Source organism: Echeneis naucrates, chromosome 19 (assembly GCF_900963305.1).
Source record: "Echeneis naucrates chromosome 19, fEcheNa1.1, whole genome shotgun sequence".
Classification (NCBI taxonomy): Eukaryota; Metazoa; Chordata; class Actinopteri; order Carangiformes; family Echeneidae; genus Echeneis; species Echeneis naucrates.
Genome location: NC_042529.1, coordinates 10,877,039 through 10,894,515, shown reverse-complemented (window position 1 = coordinate 10,894,515; position 17,477 = coordinate 10,877,039). Strand labels below are relative to the sequence as shown.

The following is a 17,477-nucleotide window of genomic DNA, read 5'->3' as shown; positions in this document are numbered from 1 at the left end:
ACTGACTAACCCCTAACCCCAACCCTGACGCTGACCCCAATCCAAACGAAAACTGTGTTGAATGACGCATAACAAGTTTAAAATATGTTCAAATGAGACACAAAAAGCAACATGTACCCTAACAGAAGACCATTCTTTTGTTGTTTTCTGTTAGTCATGTTCTCAATCTTAAAAATATCTGTCCCTTAATCATTTATTGATCTCGTTTTTATTTTGACAATGTGCTCCATTCAGTAATATGTACTTAAGCAGTGGTAATAATATTAACTGCCCGTGCAACTAAAGCTTACTTTATTTAAAAAATAAAAAAGCTAGAACAAATGGAAGAGCCTATAAAACACAGACAAGACCAACACTAAGAGGTACTGATGAAGTAAGACATATGAACAGACACACACACACACACACACACACACACACACACACACACAGTGAACACCCACATGCAAAAGCAGAGATAAGTGCACACTCGCACACAAAAGACGTTCCTATATTATGCATGCACACTTGCTTCCAAACATTACAAAAACACACATCAAAACGACCGGAAAAGACAGTAGGCGGTTATTAAAGAGACAACAGAGAAAAATAGAGAGAAGGAGAAAAGACACTTTACCAGCAATCAAAGACATAGAGGAGAAGAGACAGAGAGAGAAAGAGAGAGAAGTGGAGGTAGAGAGAGATATGCAAAAAGAGAGTTAGCTTCTAATCAGCCTGGATCCAAAATTTAGACAGGCACACACAGAGGCACAAGCAGTCCCAGTAGGATTAGGACCTCAGCACCGTGTGTGTGCATGTGTATGTGTGTGTGTGTGTGTGTGTGTGTGTGTGTGCACGTCCCACGAGACTGATTAGCCATGAATGACTGATGACGGATCTTTGTTGTTTTTTCTTTTTCTTTTTTTTTTTTTCCTGCTCTCTCTCGCCTGCGCTCTCTTTTCGTGTTTTCTTTCTCACCACTCTCAGCTCAGGCAAAAGCATGGGAGGGGATTCACACACACACACACACACACACACCACACTCACAGATATATACAAAGCTGCACACAGCTCCATGTATATTCAACGAAGGTTCCTGAATATACTTAATGCTTTCATGTGTGTCACTGTGTAACGATCCATGCTGTTCCACACAGCTGCTTCTCTCTTTTTCTTACTCTCTTCCTCCTTCACACACACACACGCAGATATGAACCTATTTCCTATTTAAGAGCACATTAGCTTTCATTCACAGCAAATACTGGATCTGTTCAATCCGTATGATAGCAGCAGTGAAACTTGAAGGGTCTAGCATTCAGGAGGTAGACCAGTCCGACCACTCTTTAACCTCACCTCCAGATGAACCTACAGCCCCCTCCATCCATCTGAGCCCCTGACAGCAAAACAAACTGGACATAGACCCGCCTGAATGGAGGCCATTACAATATGAATGAGCCAAACAGAGCTGAAATGAATCGAATAGAGAACCAAAACACAACAGACGAGAAAAGGGCCCTGGCTGAGTCAAACAAGTCAGCTCGAGTAACGATGAGTCAGGCATAAATGTGACCCTGAGACAGATAAGAGACGGCCCGTCTCAGGTGTCTGCTGCTGCCATGATAAAGGTTGCCGTGGATGCACCGCCTTGCTTTGCGGTGTGCACTTTCATGGGGTGCAGACCTGTGGATGTGGCGAGACTGTGACATCATGTCTGCCCCCCCCCCCCCCCAGAAAGTGATGTCACCTTTCTGCCACGTCACATAAACAGGGTATTGCCTTGACCCCACCAAAGAAGTGGAAAGCCATAAAATATCAGAGAAATTTCACGTCTGCAAATACACACATTTGTGTCCGCACACCCGTTCCTTTTACACATTCATATTGTGCATTCCAGCCACAGCCGTCACATATTCATGTAAAAAGGACTTATATTGCATTTTAAATGAACGGACACACACACAGGCAGACACACACACGCCCAGCTCCCCTCCGCCTGTATAGAGTAAGAAGCTGTTTTAGCCTTGTGTTTTGCAGGCTGTTTAAAATGTCATTTTTCTCTCCTTTCTCAGACTTCAAAGGCGCCGCGCTGAGCTCTCACTCCCTCTTGCCAAATCCTCCAATCGTTTCTGATTTAGTGAGTTGGCCATGGGCCGAGTAGCACCGGGACGGGCCCGTTAACAACCGGCCGAGTGGTGGGGAGAGGGGGAGGCAAGAAGAGAGGGGGCTATGGGGGAGAAACAAATGAGGCAATGTGGAAAGGGAGAGGAAGCAGGCTGAAATTGAGACAGAAATAGGAGGAGTGCTGAGTGAAGCTGGTCTGCTAACAATGCGAGGAGGCAACGGGTGTGTGGGGAGATCGACAGAGATGGGAGCTGGATATAAGAGGTGGGGGGATCGATTGAAAGGAGAGGAGAGAGTGGAGCGAGTGAAGGGAGGAGAGAGGAGAGAGGGGAGGTAATAGGGCTATGAGGATGAGGAGGAAGGAGGGCTGGAGGACCACTTGAAAAGCTGAAAGAAGTGGAGGGGAAGTGAAAGAGGAAAGCAGAAGGAGAAGAGGAGGAGGAGGAAGAGAAGGAGGGGAGGACAAGCATGTGGTTAAAGAGGAGTGGGGAAGACGGGTGTAGAGGGACGTCTGGCCAGTGAGGGCCCGAAGAAGGAGAAGAAGAAAAGGGGGAAGAGGAGAGACAGAAGAGAGAGCGCATGAAGTCTGGCGCTTGCCATTCACATGCCAAGTCATCAGATGGTGGTGTGTGTTCACACCCCGGAGATGTCGCAACCAAACGCACTCCACTCCCTTCAAATCACTGCTACCGACAATAAGCAGCTGTTCACATGTTGGATGAGAGTTGGAGATGAGACAAAAGTCTTTCTGTCACTGCAGCAAATGTGCTTCAGAACAAATGCAGGCTTCACTCAAAGTGGCTGACTTCAAAAAGACTTTCACTTAATATATTCCAATGTTTAATCTTTCCACCAATGTGACCTTTCAGACAGTTGAAGTCACAGTTACTCAGAGGTCAATTTGATTAGATACAGTGAAACATTCAGGAATACATTTAAATTACGTGCCATAGTTTGCCTGAAAAATCAAAGCATACACAAGAGTCTAATTTGTAATGGAAATGCCTTTAATGACTCTGCTGGTTTTACTTAATGACTTAATGCCTTTAATGCGTCGACAAATTTCAAATAGGCACACTGATTTAACTCATTTCTTTGGCCTTGCTGAATATTTTATTTGAAGTATAAACTTATTAGATAAGTAGAGTGCTAATGTGGGTGTAGGGATAGTGTGTGCCTCTAACCCTACAGACTGAAATTCACCTATAGTCCATCTTTAACTGGATTAACTTTACCTCATAGTTTATTTTTTAAACACCACTGTTGGATTATTTAGGAAATTGTAACAGTTAATATTTTGCTCAGACACCACAAATTTAAGTTATGAGTATATAAGTATGTATATGCAGTCATGCAAAATGTAAATGGGTGTAATGACACATTTTTGAAAAATTCTAATTTAATAATAATATAATCAACAATCAGTGAAAGATGGTGACCTATTTAAAATGAACTGTAACACAAAAAATAATAAGTGTAAACAACGTACTGGGTTGGGTGGTTTCCTATTCATGTTCAGTGAAAAATCCTTAGGCATTTTGGTTCCTCATCATTTCTAGTCTGCGTGTCATTGTTTTGTTATTTTTTTCTTGAATTGAACAGAAATGACAGTTTACTCTCTGCCCTTTTCTCACTGTGTCCGATTGCAGGTCGACTGGCTGCAGCTTCCGCCACCTGTCTCCTCCACACAGGGGGTTGTCTTGCATGCTGCACGCGGGTTTGCTCCTTGTACCCTGGGTACCATTGGTGAGGTGAGGGGGGCTGGGCCTGTCGTCGGAGGCTCATCCAGTGCTGACTCATCTCACACACACAAGCAAGCGTCTTCTAGCTCTTGCTTTCATTCAGTCTCACTCTCGAGAGGGAGTAGAGACGCCAGGCTGAGGAGTTGGGGAAGACGGCCAGTGGGTGCTGTCAAGCGGTGGTAATCTGACTGGATTACCAACCAGGTGGAAACATTCAGCCTATCTACTCCTCCTACTCCCCCTCCTTCCTCTCTGCTATCTTTTATCAGTTGCATTCACATATTTGCAATATCTTTTACTGTTTCTTTCTTTCTTTTTAGATTTTCCTTCCTTGTATTTTAACATCATGAGTATCCTGCTCATCACACTCAGACACATACAGACACACACACAAGTGCACCATCATCTCTTTCCACATTGTGCCAGTTTGTGCGTGCAGGAGGGTGAAAGGGTGTGTCTCATCAGTGTCAGTCTGACGCTCAAAGCTAAAACCGACAAACTTCCAAGAGAGAAGCAGCATTAATGACAGCCTCACGATGAATGGACAAGGCGACTGCAACACACACACACACACACACATTTATAGCAGATTTTAATTCAAAATCTTGCGCTTCACTAACAAGACTGAACACAGGGACCACAGAGAAAGAGAAAATGATGGGAGCACAGAGGAAAGAACAAGAGAAAGGTCAGAGTATGAGGCCAAAGAGGAAAGATTTAGAGAGAGGATGGAGAGATGCAGTTGGGAGGTTATCTAGTCAAACCAAAACATTAAGATTATGGCTCATTACGTTTTCAGAGCACAAAACACAAGCAGCTTAAAGGTAGAACCCGTGCGTGTCTGTGTGCTTGTGTGTGTACGACTGTGAATGTGTGCACACATGTAACATGAATGTAAGATCGTTCTGCCTGTATTATTGGGTCACACACACACGCACACATACACACACAAAGTCATGTAAACAAAAACCGTCTGCTGTCTGGGAAGTAACACACCTGTTCAATGACAAGCTTTGCCACGCCCTCCATAATACTGCACACCTGTGCTACTGCAGGGTAAACCCAACCTTAATCACACACACACACAGACTTGCACAACTACTGCCCAGGGGCTAACATCACAGAAAGGGGAAGAAAGAGAGAAAGAGAGAGGGAGCAGAAAGAAAGGAAAGCTGTGGAACAGGGAGGGGAGAGAGCACAAGACAGACAGTGAGAGACAAAGGCTTTCCCACTGCTCCTATCAGTAATCTAAACGTCTGTGTAATATCATTGTGGGGTTCTATCAAATGGGGGCTGAGTCTTATGGCGTTGGTATGCGGCTGTCATTCCATCACCTTGTCAAGCGCGACCATATTCAAGCAGACACCATGCTGATCTAAATAAGAGGCTTCAGCAAATTGATGGATTGCAGGTTTTCCGGGATATGAAGAAACATGGGGGGAATGAGGTTTTCTTTTTTTAAACTGTGAATTTCTGTAAGTGATACACCGAGTTTGGTCTTGTGAGAAGGTAAAAAAAAATGTGTGTGCGTGGGTGTATTTGTGTGTCTATTTGTGTCTCTCTTTCCAAAGATCTGAAACAAACCCTCTCATCACAACCCCCCTCTTGCCCTGGTATGGCCAACCCCACATCATATTTACCCCCTGTGCCGAGGCCTAGGGCCAGGAATACAGCTTTCTAAATCTCTGAGGGGGGCAAGCACAAAGGTAACCCCCATCCTAACCTCCCAGCAAACACACACATGTACCCCAACCCCCATCCCAAAACAACAATCCTCTATGCCCATCATGTCAGTCAAAAACCCATCAGGGACATGCATGGAGAGTCTGGATATCTGGAATCTCAATACAGTGTCATGCACCTTGAGTCCCAGTGAGAGGCCCTCTTGAATACATTTCAATAGCATTATCACCCTGCATTACTATGCTTCTTTCCTTTTAACATTAGAAAATCATTTTAAATTAGGACCATAATACATGTCAGCAAGAAGCACTATCTGCGAAAGTAGAGAATAATCTGTTTAAATGGTTATGCAGGTTGGACGTGTGTTTGTCAGAGATTTTAAAATGGTTTCAAATTCCTGGCAAAATTATTCCAGTCAAATTGAAAAGACATGCAAATAAATGTCTCATGAAAGCTGTCAAATATTTTATCGATATAAAATAAATTTGATATTATGAATTTGTGAATAATATATTTAGAGAAAGCACAATGTAGAGTTTTAATTATGTAAATTATTTAATATGCATCAGACAATAATGCATGCATGTACTATAGAATAACACATTGTGATATATTTAACATTTAATTTACAATTTATTGGATATCATCTTATTGTAGTATCATCTATTGGATGAAAAGAATCTATATATTGTACAATATGAATTGTACTTCTACAATTCCTAAATTATAAAAAATTACCAAATCCAGATTTTGTACTATTAATGTTTTCCTACACATATATTTTAAATATTAATAATAAAATTTTACGATTCTACATAAACATAGATACACATTCCACAGAATGAAAAAATGTTCTGGAACTGTAACTGTAAATGTTCTGAAGCACTTTATGAATTTAATAAAACAAATCAAGCTGATAAAAAATAATATAGCTTATGATCAGGTTTGGTGTATTTAAACCAGCCAGGACCAGAACCAGGACCTGAGCTCACCAAATATATATATAAAAAATGTGCATGGCACCAAAAGAGCTCAATGCGTGTACAATGGAATTTATTTATCTATCTAGCTATTTATTTATTTAATTTATTTATTTATTTATTTACAGGTAAAATTCTGAACTGGACGTCTGCTTCGGTTTTGCTGTTGTGTAAAACTAATGAATATGCAAATACGTGCAGACACAGGATATGTGGGTCCAACACACAACACTGGGTCTCCTCCACGGCCCGAGTTTTAACGTCTGTTTAAAGAAGCCGCTGCATTTGCAAATGATAATTAATGTGATTTCTCATCAGGCACGTTCTCCCTGAGAGTCCAGTCCAGTCCATCTACAGACAGTGTATAATTCTGAACGGAGCCTTTCTTTCTTTCTCTCTTTCTTCCTCCCTCCCTCTGCACTCACACACACACACACACACACACACACACACACACACACACACCTTCCCATCCCCCTCCTCCCCTATTGAGACAGGATACCAAAGCTACTTGTTAAATCTAATGCATGCACTGTCAACCCATTCGCACCCCGTCACGTCCCCGTTCAATATAGAAACCGGATTTTCTGGTATTACCCGCACCTCTATTAGCCAGACCCCCCCCCCCCCTCCCAATCCACCCACCCCACCAGTTTGTGACCAGCTCAAGTAAACATGTGCCCCGAACCCAGCAGCACCAAACCCCTGCTCTCATGACACACACCAGACGTTGCAAAGAAACTACAAATAAGGGAAGAGCTGGGCTAATGACTTTAATTTATTGTTTGATGGGAAATATAAGCAGTGGAATTACCCAGTTCTAATTAATTAAATCAAATGACAATGATTGGTACTTTACTAATTGATGAAACCATATAAATGTATGACAAGATTATGCCACTGGAAACACATAATAATCCCTGTGTGATAAAGGAAAATAATCCTGGAATAGTTTTAAATTCCAGGGAGATTTACGTCTAAAACAAAAAGGTGGTAGCCTGCGTCGTAAATTAAAAGTTAATCTAATTTCCAAATTCCCCCCTCTGTGTTTCACATTTTTGCTTTTACGCAAGCCTGAAATAGTAAACTGACAAATTCTATTTATTTTCATTATTACGCACAGCAAGCGGCTATATGTCATAAACAGTCCATTAAATGAAGTAAAACATAAAACTCTTTAATATGACTGCGCCTTTTGTGCTAATTTCCAAATAGCCACAAAGTCTGGGTAATTTCCCCCAACAGTAAATTGTAGTTCGTCCCAGCTTCAAGGTTTTCCAACTTTGCAATATGGAGAACATATGGTTCAGACAAAAGAGAGCAACTGATTTTTCCTTAACCCGTGCCTGTCATTCATACATGGGAGAGGAGTTTCATTCAGAACTGACCTGAGTGCGGAGCGATAGAGAGGTGGGATGAGTAGTATTTCCCGGGCTGGAAATGAGCGGGGTGCTGCACGGAGCCGTGGCCGCCGGGCGCCATCCGAGACGCGGCGCTGTGAACCAGCGCGCTCCGCTCCGTCAGGAGGTGGTGCGGAGGAGCGAAATCTCGGCTTTCCATCCCGAAGAGAAGCGATAAATCCCAAATCCAAAGTAAAAATCCGGAGGCACCGAAGGTCTCAGGCACCCAGATGCAAATAATCCCTTTTATGAACTTCGGGCTCCCCTTGCATTGAGAGGAGTTTTGGCTTTGCAGGGCAGAAACCGAGTCCCCGTCATGTCCTACAAAGGAGAGAGCAGGAGACACGTCAAAGCGCTGACAATAATGAGCCAACCAGGGATGTAGTGCCGGAGTAAAGGATCAACTGACAGACAGTCGCGGCTCGTGTTTAGACAAACAAGCAAGATTAAAAAAAAAAAATCTAAATTCACGAAAACGATTCAGTAGGCGGCACTGACTCACTATCCTCACTACTTTCTTCTCATCTTTTATGTTACAGTTCACGTCGACTCACGCCAGAAGGTGAGTAAAGTCTGTCCTGCAGATAGAAAGGTGAGTGAACTGAGTTTATGTGGATTTACTCCGCACTAGTTGGCCCCAACAGAGGAGTCTTTGCCTTCCCCCCTCCTCCCCTTCCTCCTCCTCCTCCTCCTCTTCATCCTGTGACCCAACGCGATGCAAATAACGCACACGGGAGCTTTCTTTATCAGGGGAAAGAATGGAGAGGAGAGGGGGAGATTTGGCTCAGGTACAAACAAATGATGCACATACAGTGGGTACAAGAGTTCACTGTGCTAAAGGAAAAAAATGATTTTCTCCACGAAGGACGAGTTGTTAAGTCTTTAAAGTGAACAAGGACGTATCGTAAACAAGCTGGACCTCGGAAGCTTTTGCACCAAAACGTGACGAAAACCATTTGGACGATTCAACAATGCGCAAAAGCAAAATCATAGCGAATATGATCCACTGAACGGCCTCTCCGGTCCACTGTGCAGTCCAAAAGCAGACAGAAACACATCCTTGCTGTGATTACTGCTCGTTGTTTCTGGAAATGAAGTTTGACTTCTTTCCTCCTTCAGCTGTCATAAAATGTGATGCCCGTGTACTTTAACGCGTCACTTTGGTGGACTATGATGTGAATTTCTACAATAAAAAAAAAATGCACTGGCACACTGGATCGATTGAAGATCCAGTTGCCAGAAACACACACATACATTAATGTCGTGGATCAGTGTTGTTGTATAGCTTTTATACATCAAATCTTTTATTTACCTAAATCTAACGTTTTTTTTCTATTTTTACAAAACTTGATTCACCTCTGTTTGACTTTTTACACTTTGCACCACCGTGACCTGGATTCTTATTTGCAGTGTTGCTTATTAATGAAAACAAGCATGAAAACAACTATTCCTATTAACTCCTACGGAGTCAGCAGCAGTGGCCCTCGCCTCTTGACAATGGCAAAGACCAAGCATCTCCGCTGCATGTAGAGCATACACAGGCTACACTGTAATCACAAACACAAATCAAATCACCTTTATGCTCCAGTGCGAGAGACCGGGGCAATAAACAGTGAAATAGACTAGGAAATCATTGACTTTATATGTATGCCTTATAGTCCAGGTCATTTACTTAAATAGGACTCCCTGTGACGCTCAGATAGGGAGAGCTGGGTGCTTGCGTTCACCAAACACACCTCAGCAGTCCATCTCTCAGGCCTTTCAATGCATGGCACGTCCATCTAGCGCTCTGTAGATGCTGATAGCACCTCCCAGGAATCCACGATAAAAGAACAAAGAAAATATCAAATGCTCTGGTGGACTAGAGGCTTATGAAGTGCATAAGAATATAGGTTGTATGAGCTCGGATATTCTGGTCTCCTTTTACGCACGCACGCGCACGCACACAGTCTGACACACACACACACACACACACACACACATTTGAGCCCTGCTCAAGGACTCGCAACTTTGAGGAATTGGATTTGAGGGCTGAAAATATATCCAAAGTTTAGCAGCTCTGTCAGAGCTTTCAAAATCGCCCGTGAGTGTGTGTGTGCGCGTCCAAAGACTCTCGAGCATAAAAATATCCAGGGCATGCAAATGTCAAAAATGCTTCCCTGAAGAATGCCTTTTTTTGCCAAAGCTAGAAGAGCATTTAAATAATTCAATTTCCTTTTTGTTTGTGTAAACTACGTTAACACATTGGACCGCATGTAGTCGACAGCAAGGAGAAATGAGGATAAAAACTGGAGAGACGCAGGCTACTGGAAGCGCACTGGGAAGGCAAAATGGACTCTCTCCTTGTCCCCTAGGCTGGGAGAAACAATGGCCCTCCTCTACGGGACATCAATCATAAACCACTCTCCTCTGTCATTTGTCTATACATTTTTCAATTTTTAGGCCGTAAACACACGTCCTCTGTATTTACATTCCACGTCAACAGAGACCCACTCAGGCTACATTTAACAACCTGGATCTAAATCCTGGGTTATCGTACGACAAGCAAACAGAAAGACGTAAGCAGATCGCGCGTAACAGTTAAGGAAAATTCTAATTTCTATGTGCTGTAGCCCACCGTGCGTGCGCGTGTGTATGTACGTGAAAAGCGTTCAGACTTCCTTCCACTTCAACCAGACTCCCTCAAAGCCCATACACACCTCCCAAAGACACACACACACATAAACAAACACACACACACACACACACACACACACACACACACACACACACACACACACACACACACCTCCACCGCCACTGACTGCCCTGCAAAGGGTCAAACTATGGCCAGACGAAAATCCCCCCAACAAAAGTAGCCAATAGCCCACTGGATAAAATGACATTAGATGAACTTCGTAGAAAAACGCCAGCAAATCCTCAAAGAATTGTGTTTTTCACATTTTATGTAGCGGTCCCGCAGTAAAACACGCTGTTTCTGCGTTGTTTGAGCAGAAATCTTTTCAATCAGAAATTGGTGGACTTGTGAACAAAAGAATAAAAAAGGGGGGGGATTCAAAGGCATTCAATTTTAAAGTGACTCGGGTTCAGAGGCCAAGTTATTGCCTTCAACAATTTTGCAGTAAAGTCGCGATGAATAACCGAGCCACTAAATCCGGATCTTCAGGGGGCAGATAAGCAGGAGAGACAAGCCGGGCCGAGCCGAGGACTGCCCGGCGTATGCACAGCCTCCACAGCGAAGGAGGAAGCAGGGAGCTCTGCAGTTTGCATTAAACCTCTCTGTCTCCCTCCCTCTCAAACACATACACACACACAATGGATAACTAACAAAGAAATAATCTACAATTTATAATCTATGAAACTAGAGGCGCGAAGAGGCGCAGTGAGAAGCGAGTGGTTTTGAATAATCCTCTGAATGAATTAGAAACACACAAGTAATTTGGCTGTGGAGAGAGGTCAAATCAAAAAGTGACACATATCGCCCACAGCTCAGCCCTCCACACTGGACAGCAGGAAACAGAGCAGGCGGACTACTTTAAATAAATCCTTCAAAATACTGTAAACTCACCGCAGCGTTGTTTGTCTTTATGTAAATATTACATTTACGAAAATTGGATGTCTTTGGATTTTTATTCTCTAATGTAGCAGGGCAGTGGGATCATCGGGGATTTTATTTTACTATTTATTTCTCTAAAAGCGTGACAGTAGAAACAGCGAAGTCTTTTGAAAAGTGGATGGATCTCCATCTAAATAAAATTCTGATCATTCTCTCTTGTATGCAGCACTTGAACTAAAATCGACATCCAGTGCCACCGCTAAACATGACAAAACACGGCGATAAAATAATTTGCTACTTACTGGTAAATTATATCCATTGCATGGCGTGTTGGGTATAATGAAACAAAAAGTAGAAAATGTTCAAAGAGAAAAATCCCCGAGTCGCAGAGGAGAAACATGTGGGATTGATTACATCCTATGCTGCTGCAGACTGTGCTGTGCAGTCAGTTGAGGTATGGGAGAGACGCATCGTAGAAGTTCAGGCTTGTAGTGAATCGAGGTTCTCTCATGCAGCCGGAGACTCAGACACGCCGGGAGGAGGAGGAGGAGGATAGTGTGTATGTGTGTGCGTGTGTGCGCGTGTGTGTGTGTGTGTATGAGAGAGAGAGAGAGAGAGAGCGAGCGAGAGAGCGCGTGTGTGTGAGTGTGCGCGGGGAGGGGTGAACGCGTAGGCCTATTGGTTTGAGGACGACAATGTGAAAGCGTGCCCGTGAGGCGCCCCCCCCCTCCTCCACCCTTCCCTACCGTACCCTTTCCTACACACCCCACCCCGCCCTGCACCCTCCACCCCGCCTCGACGGTAAACACGTGCGGCTATTGGCCGCCGCTCTGAGCCAATGGGGAAGCCGCCAGCGCCGCGGAGCGAAACGGCGGGCGTTTGATTTGCAGCCCTCGGCGCACTGCGTGCACAAGCAAATGCGAGGAGACAGGCGGCACAGCTCGGCGCTGTTCAGAGCGCGGAGAGGAGAGGAGCCGGAGCCGTGCAGCGCTGCCTGCACTTTCTGATCACTGGCGGAGAGCAAACAGCATCCAGCCTATTCTGTGTGATCCCGCTGCAGTTCAGTTCAAATGCTGCCTGTGCTCTGACTATATCGTTATTTTGCCATGTGACAGCGGTGATGTGTTAGTATTATTGATGCTCCTTCAGGGAAATCTGCTATTTTTCCCCACTGCATGTGTTTTGCTAAATAAGTCCTTCTTAGAAGAATCCGTAGGCCTATTTATGATTTATTGAACTTCTAGGCTTTGTTCACATTACAAAATATTTGGCACACTTATGTACAACTAGAATAAAAAGGGGTTTCAGAACTATACTTAATCAAGTCAAAATGAATATAGGCAAAAATGTCCACCTGGGTGGTTAAAGGTAAAAGTGGTTTAATCAGATTTAATAGTTTGTTTTATCCATAAACCTTATTCTGATAGTAAAGGTTCCGTATTATTTTGTTGCATCTATGACTACACCATATTTAAAGAAAGATGTCATTTAACAACATTAGACATGACGTGTGCACACATAGGTTATTGTGGAAAAAGAGTCGAGCGAATAAAGTGCTTTATTTTATGTGCATTTTGGGGGATAGTTCAGGAGCAAGGTCACATCTCGGATAAATTTAAATTACACAGGCCACAGTACATTCAGTGTTTTCTAGCCTATTTTATTGCCGGGATGTCTATTTACCTGTCTGTGTCTCTGTCACACACACACACACCCACACACCCACACACACACACGGGTAAATTGAATCACTGCGTAATTTGAAAGCATTACTGTCCTCGGGGTTAGCCTGGTGCACGGTTCACTAATTTAGCCAATTAAAAGTGGAAGGATATGGGCTTGTGTTGTTTCCATGTCGAAATATATGAGCTGCTATAGGCTGATATTCGCGTCCGGGTTTGTTTATATGTGGATGCAAAGGGTTAAAACTCGGGGCTTCAGTCCTGCGAGGCTCCTGATTGGCTGGCGAGCTGCCAGCGTACTGTCAATCATCGAGTGTAAACAAGGCTCTGATTGGCTGCTGGCCAGTCCGCACTGGGCTGCCTGAAAAAAGCAATTACTGCCCCTGCGGTTTCAAGGCGGCCCTGCGCTGAACGACGAAAGGAGATAAGGAGGGGCGGTTTCAAGGCGCCCCATATGGCGGACCCCGTTGGCCCCAGAGCAAAAGGAGAGTCAAGAGTGACTAAATCAAAGGGAATACGGGAAAAGGGGGGAAATTACACGTTGTATCAAATGTAGGGGCGAGATTCGCGGAATGGTGCAATAACAACTTTGTGTTTAGAAAATGGAGGAGAAAACGGCAACACGAACCGGAAAACAGCTATTGCGCTGCCGCCAGGGAGTTTTCTCCCAAACACGGAGGGAGGAAAGTTTCTGGCGACAAAGGAGACGGTGGGAAGAGAGAAATAGGTCTGTGGACAAACACAGTCTGGACGCTTTCTCGCCCATTTTTGCAAAAATAGTAACCATATAAGATCAGCGGGATTCGGCTATTTTGTGCCGCTACTAAAACGCAGAGGAAAACTTTTTACTTCCAACTGCTCGATAATTAAGTGGACATTTCCGCTTTCGTGCAGCTGCTTAAACGGTAGGTCGGTTAAAGTGATAAATTGGAGAAATGATTGTTTCTGAAAGTGGGGATAAAAGAAAAGGTTGTTGGCGTGGGCTCACCGGTTGTTTGTTATAGGCGTTTATTTAGAATAGTACAAGGTTTAACAGTGAACAAGATAAATGTGACCTTAAAAAATAAAAACAATAAAATTGCAAAAATCTGAAAATATAAATGTGAAAATGTCCTTCACTGTTTTGCTAAACGTTATTAAAAATATAATTACATAGCCTATATCAATAGAATTTTCATCTCCCTCATTCTCCCTCTATAAAATTATACATACATATATATTGTTCCTTTTAAACTTATTTAGTTATTTATTTATTCATTCATGCATGTGGCTGCTTGGAAGCAAATTCTTACAGCCTGCATGCTTTTTAGCTGAACTTGTCCAAACACATGCACCTCACAAAGTAAATGCAGACTGTTCCAGCTAATATCCCTTTACATTAAAACAGAGCCACTCTCTTGCTTTGGTCCAGCCCCAAACAAAATACTCTGGGCATAGGAGATCCAGGCTGGTTCGCAGCCGATAGATGGCTTATTAATTGTCAATTCGAGGCAAAACCCGGCGTTCATCTATACAGTGAAATTAATTGATTCATATATAATTTAAATCAAATAACGCCAAGGCGAGCAGATTTATCACGGCTGTAATTAGATAATCGTTACCCGCTTTTCCCATTTACTTAGCAGCCTGCATTCCAAAGCCCTGTGCTCTCCAATGAGCTTCAGTCCACACACACACACACACACACACACGTGTACAAAAACCTCAGATCTTGCAGTATTTTGAAATTTTCCATCATGTGTTATTTTAGTCGTTCAAATGGGCTAGAAGAGACACACGTGAATCACCACGTTTCCTGAAGAATTAATTAAAATGAAGAAAAGGGGAGTTGTCAAACTCATACTCATGTTCAATGTCCATCACAGGCCTTCATACTTATCCGTCTCTTAGCTGCCTCAATAAAAACACAAAATGTGTTGCTTCTTTTTCTAATAGGCTTCACAGACCTGCTTTCACTGATTCCAACAGCTTGAATAACCAGCGGCAGGATGTGCCGATACAAGCATTCAGACAGTAGCCTGACTACGGAGCCCATTGTAGGATCAGGTCTATAGCATATATTTATTTTGAAATGACTCTGGCTCCCTGGTATCTCCCCCAGCAGTGTTGTCTTCAGCACTAATGACAGAGGGACAATAAAGAATCCTGTTCCGCAGCTCACAAAAGGGCTCCACTTATAACAGAAATCTGCGTTTAATTTATTTAGTGACAAGGAAAAGCCTTTTATAGCTTGATTTTTATTGGTTCTTTTTCACTTAAAAGGTGGGGGTTGGGTTCGTGTGTGTGTGTGTGGAGAGAGAAAGAGGGAGAGAAAGCATAACATACACACACCCCAGCCTCCTCTGGTCAGTGTGCCAGCGCAAGCTCCCCTTTACGGTGAGGGAGGGGGCGCCTGGATAATTAATGCGGATTGACTGATTGCTCTTGAAACAGACCGGTCCTGCGCGCGGATTGTCCTCGAGCAACGAAGCGTTCCTGACTGACACTTTCCACCTTCCCTTCTTGGCTTCCCCCCTTCTCCTCTCCCCGTGTCTTCCCTCACGCTGGAGCCGGAGTCTGGGACTCTCCCTCCGCGGCGAGGAGCCACACATCCCGGCCGCCTTTCCTGCCGTCCGGCCGGGGCACTTTGTCCGCTGTCGAGGTGTGGCGTCCCGTTTAAATGCATCTAAAAATGAAACGGGCCGAATACATGAAATAAAGCACGCAGATATTATTTATCGGTTAAATTTAGTTTTTGATGCTGTGTTTTCACCTACAGGCAAACTCACTTCGTGCATACAAAGAGTTACGTCTCCGTAAAGAAGTGCATAAGCTACTTTATGCACATTAAACATGGATGAAGTATGTTTAAAGTAAGTGCTATATGATGCGATGCATCCTCGACATTAACTGTATAAACTTTTGAACGTCTAAATAGGACCACATTAAAGAAAAGCATAATTCACAGTCAACGGGAAACACATTGGCGAGGCTGGTTTTAAATGAGGTCCAAATGGAGAGCTGTCTCCACGGGAGGCCCCTCCATACAGGGCAACCATCCTATTCTCAGCAGATATTCTGATAGCGCTTTAATGATGAGGATTTCCAAACAGGGCCGTTCACAAGGGAGACGCCCCGGCTGTCTAAAGGTGGTGCAACCCCATGAGACAATAGAGCCATATTAAAGTAGAAAAGCATGAGAGTTGTGGCGCTGCCAAGTTTTTTGGACTGTATTGTGAAAAACAAGGCTGGTCTGTGCGCTCTGGGCGATGTGGGTGCATCGTTAGGAAACCCTTTTTTTGTCGTGGTGGCCAGACAACACTGTAAATATCAACCTCAACAAACAACAAAGCCACCCATAACCACTTAAAGGAAGACACGAAGCCAGAAGCCGAGTGGACACAGTTACAGCATGACCTTTTCTTCTCTGTATGCGCAGGATAGATGCTGCTATTTCTGATCATCCTGACAGATACTGCTGGAGAGGAGCACATGCCTCACCACGGCTCGAAAAAAGGGAAATGGTTGACACGAAGAATTAAACAAGTAAAAAAGGCAGCGAGTTTCAATTAAAACGCTAATAAAAGATGCCATGTGACTCAAGGTACATGTTTGTAGGCCCCTTTAAATCAAGAAGATGACGGTGCAGTCGGAGAAGAAGAAGGTGAAGATCATGATGATGATGATGATGATGATGATGATGTTGATATGGTGACGGTGGAAATAGCTTGGGCACCAAATTAGTACCTGTCACACAGCCATATATCCGGCTCTAACCACCCCCAGTCCTGTGCAGAAGAGATGAAAGCGCCAGCATCTATTTATGGGCCATGAAAACACGCAGGTGGAGGCTTTAATTATCAATACCATTGGAATATAAAGAGCCATAGCGTGTAGTGTTGCCTGTGCTTGCACTATATAAACTCGCATGTAGTTTTCTTAGTCAGACATAGAGGAGAAATAAAACCTTAACAGCCACCGAAATGTTGATATTATACACACAAATGATGGGATTAATATACCGCATGTTTGAAGTGCAACGGACCAGCTCACCTCAATTTGTGTTTGTGTCGCAGACAGGCTTACACACACGCACACACATTGAAGGACATTTAGGGTTTTTTGTTGTTGTTGTTGTTCCAATCAGCTAAATTGCAGGGAGAAGAGAGAACATGTATTGTTAAAATGGAAAATGTCTTCACGTAAAATGTCCCAGGGAACGTGAGGAAACAGTTGTGCCACGGTGCAGTACTGTGTGTCTCCAGTATGGGTCATGGGTCAACAGGTCACCTCACCCTCTGCAAATCATCACTCAATATTTCATCGATCCTCTCAGCAGAAAACAAAGACTTATT

At 43.7% G+C, this 17,477-nt stretch overlaps 1 protein-coding gene across 1 annotated transcript in view; it reads right to left on the bottom strand.

The window, feature by feature from the left end:
- bahcc1b (BAH domain and coiled-coil containing 1b) overlaps window positions 1-11,946 on the bottom strand; it is a 52,403-nt gene extending 40,457 nt beyond the window's left edge. The window contains exons 1-2 of the mRNA XM_029528417.1: window positions 11,764-11,946; window positions 7,890-8,226 (exon numbers count right to left, since the gene is read on the bottom strand). Of these exons, the coding sequence (XP_029384277.1) occupies window positions 7,890-8,065 (176 nt within the window). The 5' untranslated portion in view covers window positions 8,066-8,226; window positions 11,764-11,946. The remainder of the gene's footprint in view (window positions 1-7,889; window positions 8,227-11,763) is intronic.
- Window positions 11,947-17,477: the final 5,531 nt, after the last annotated feature.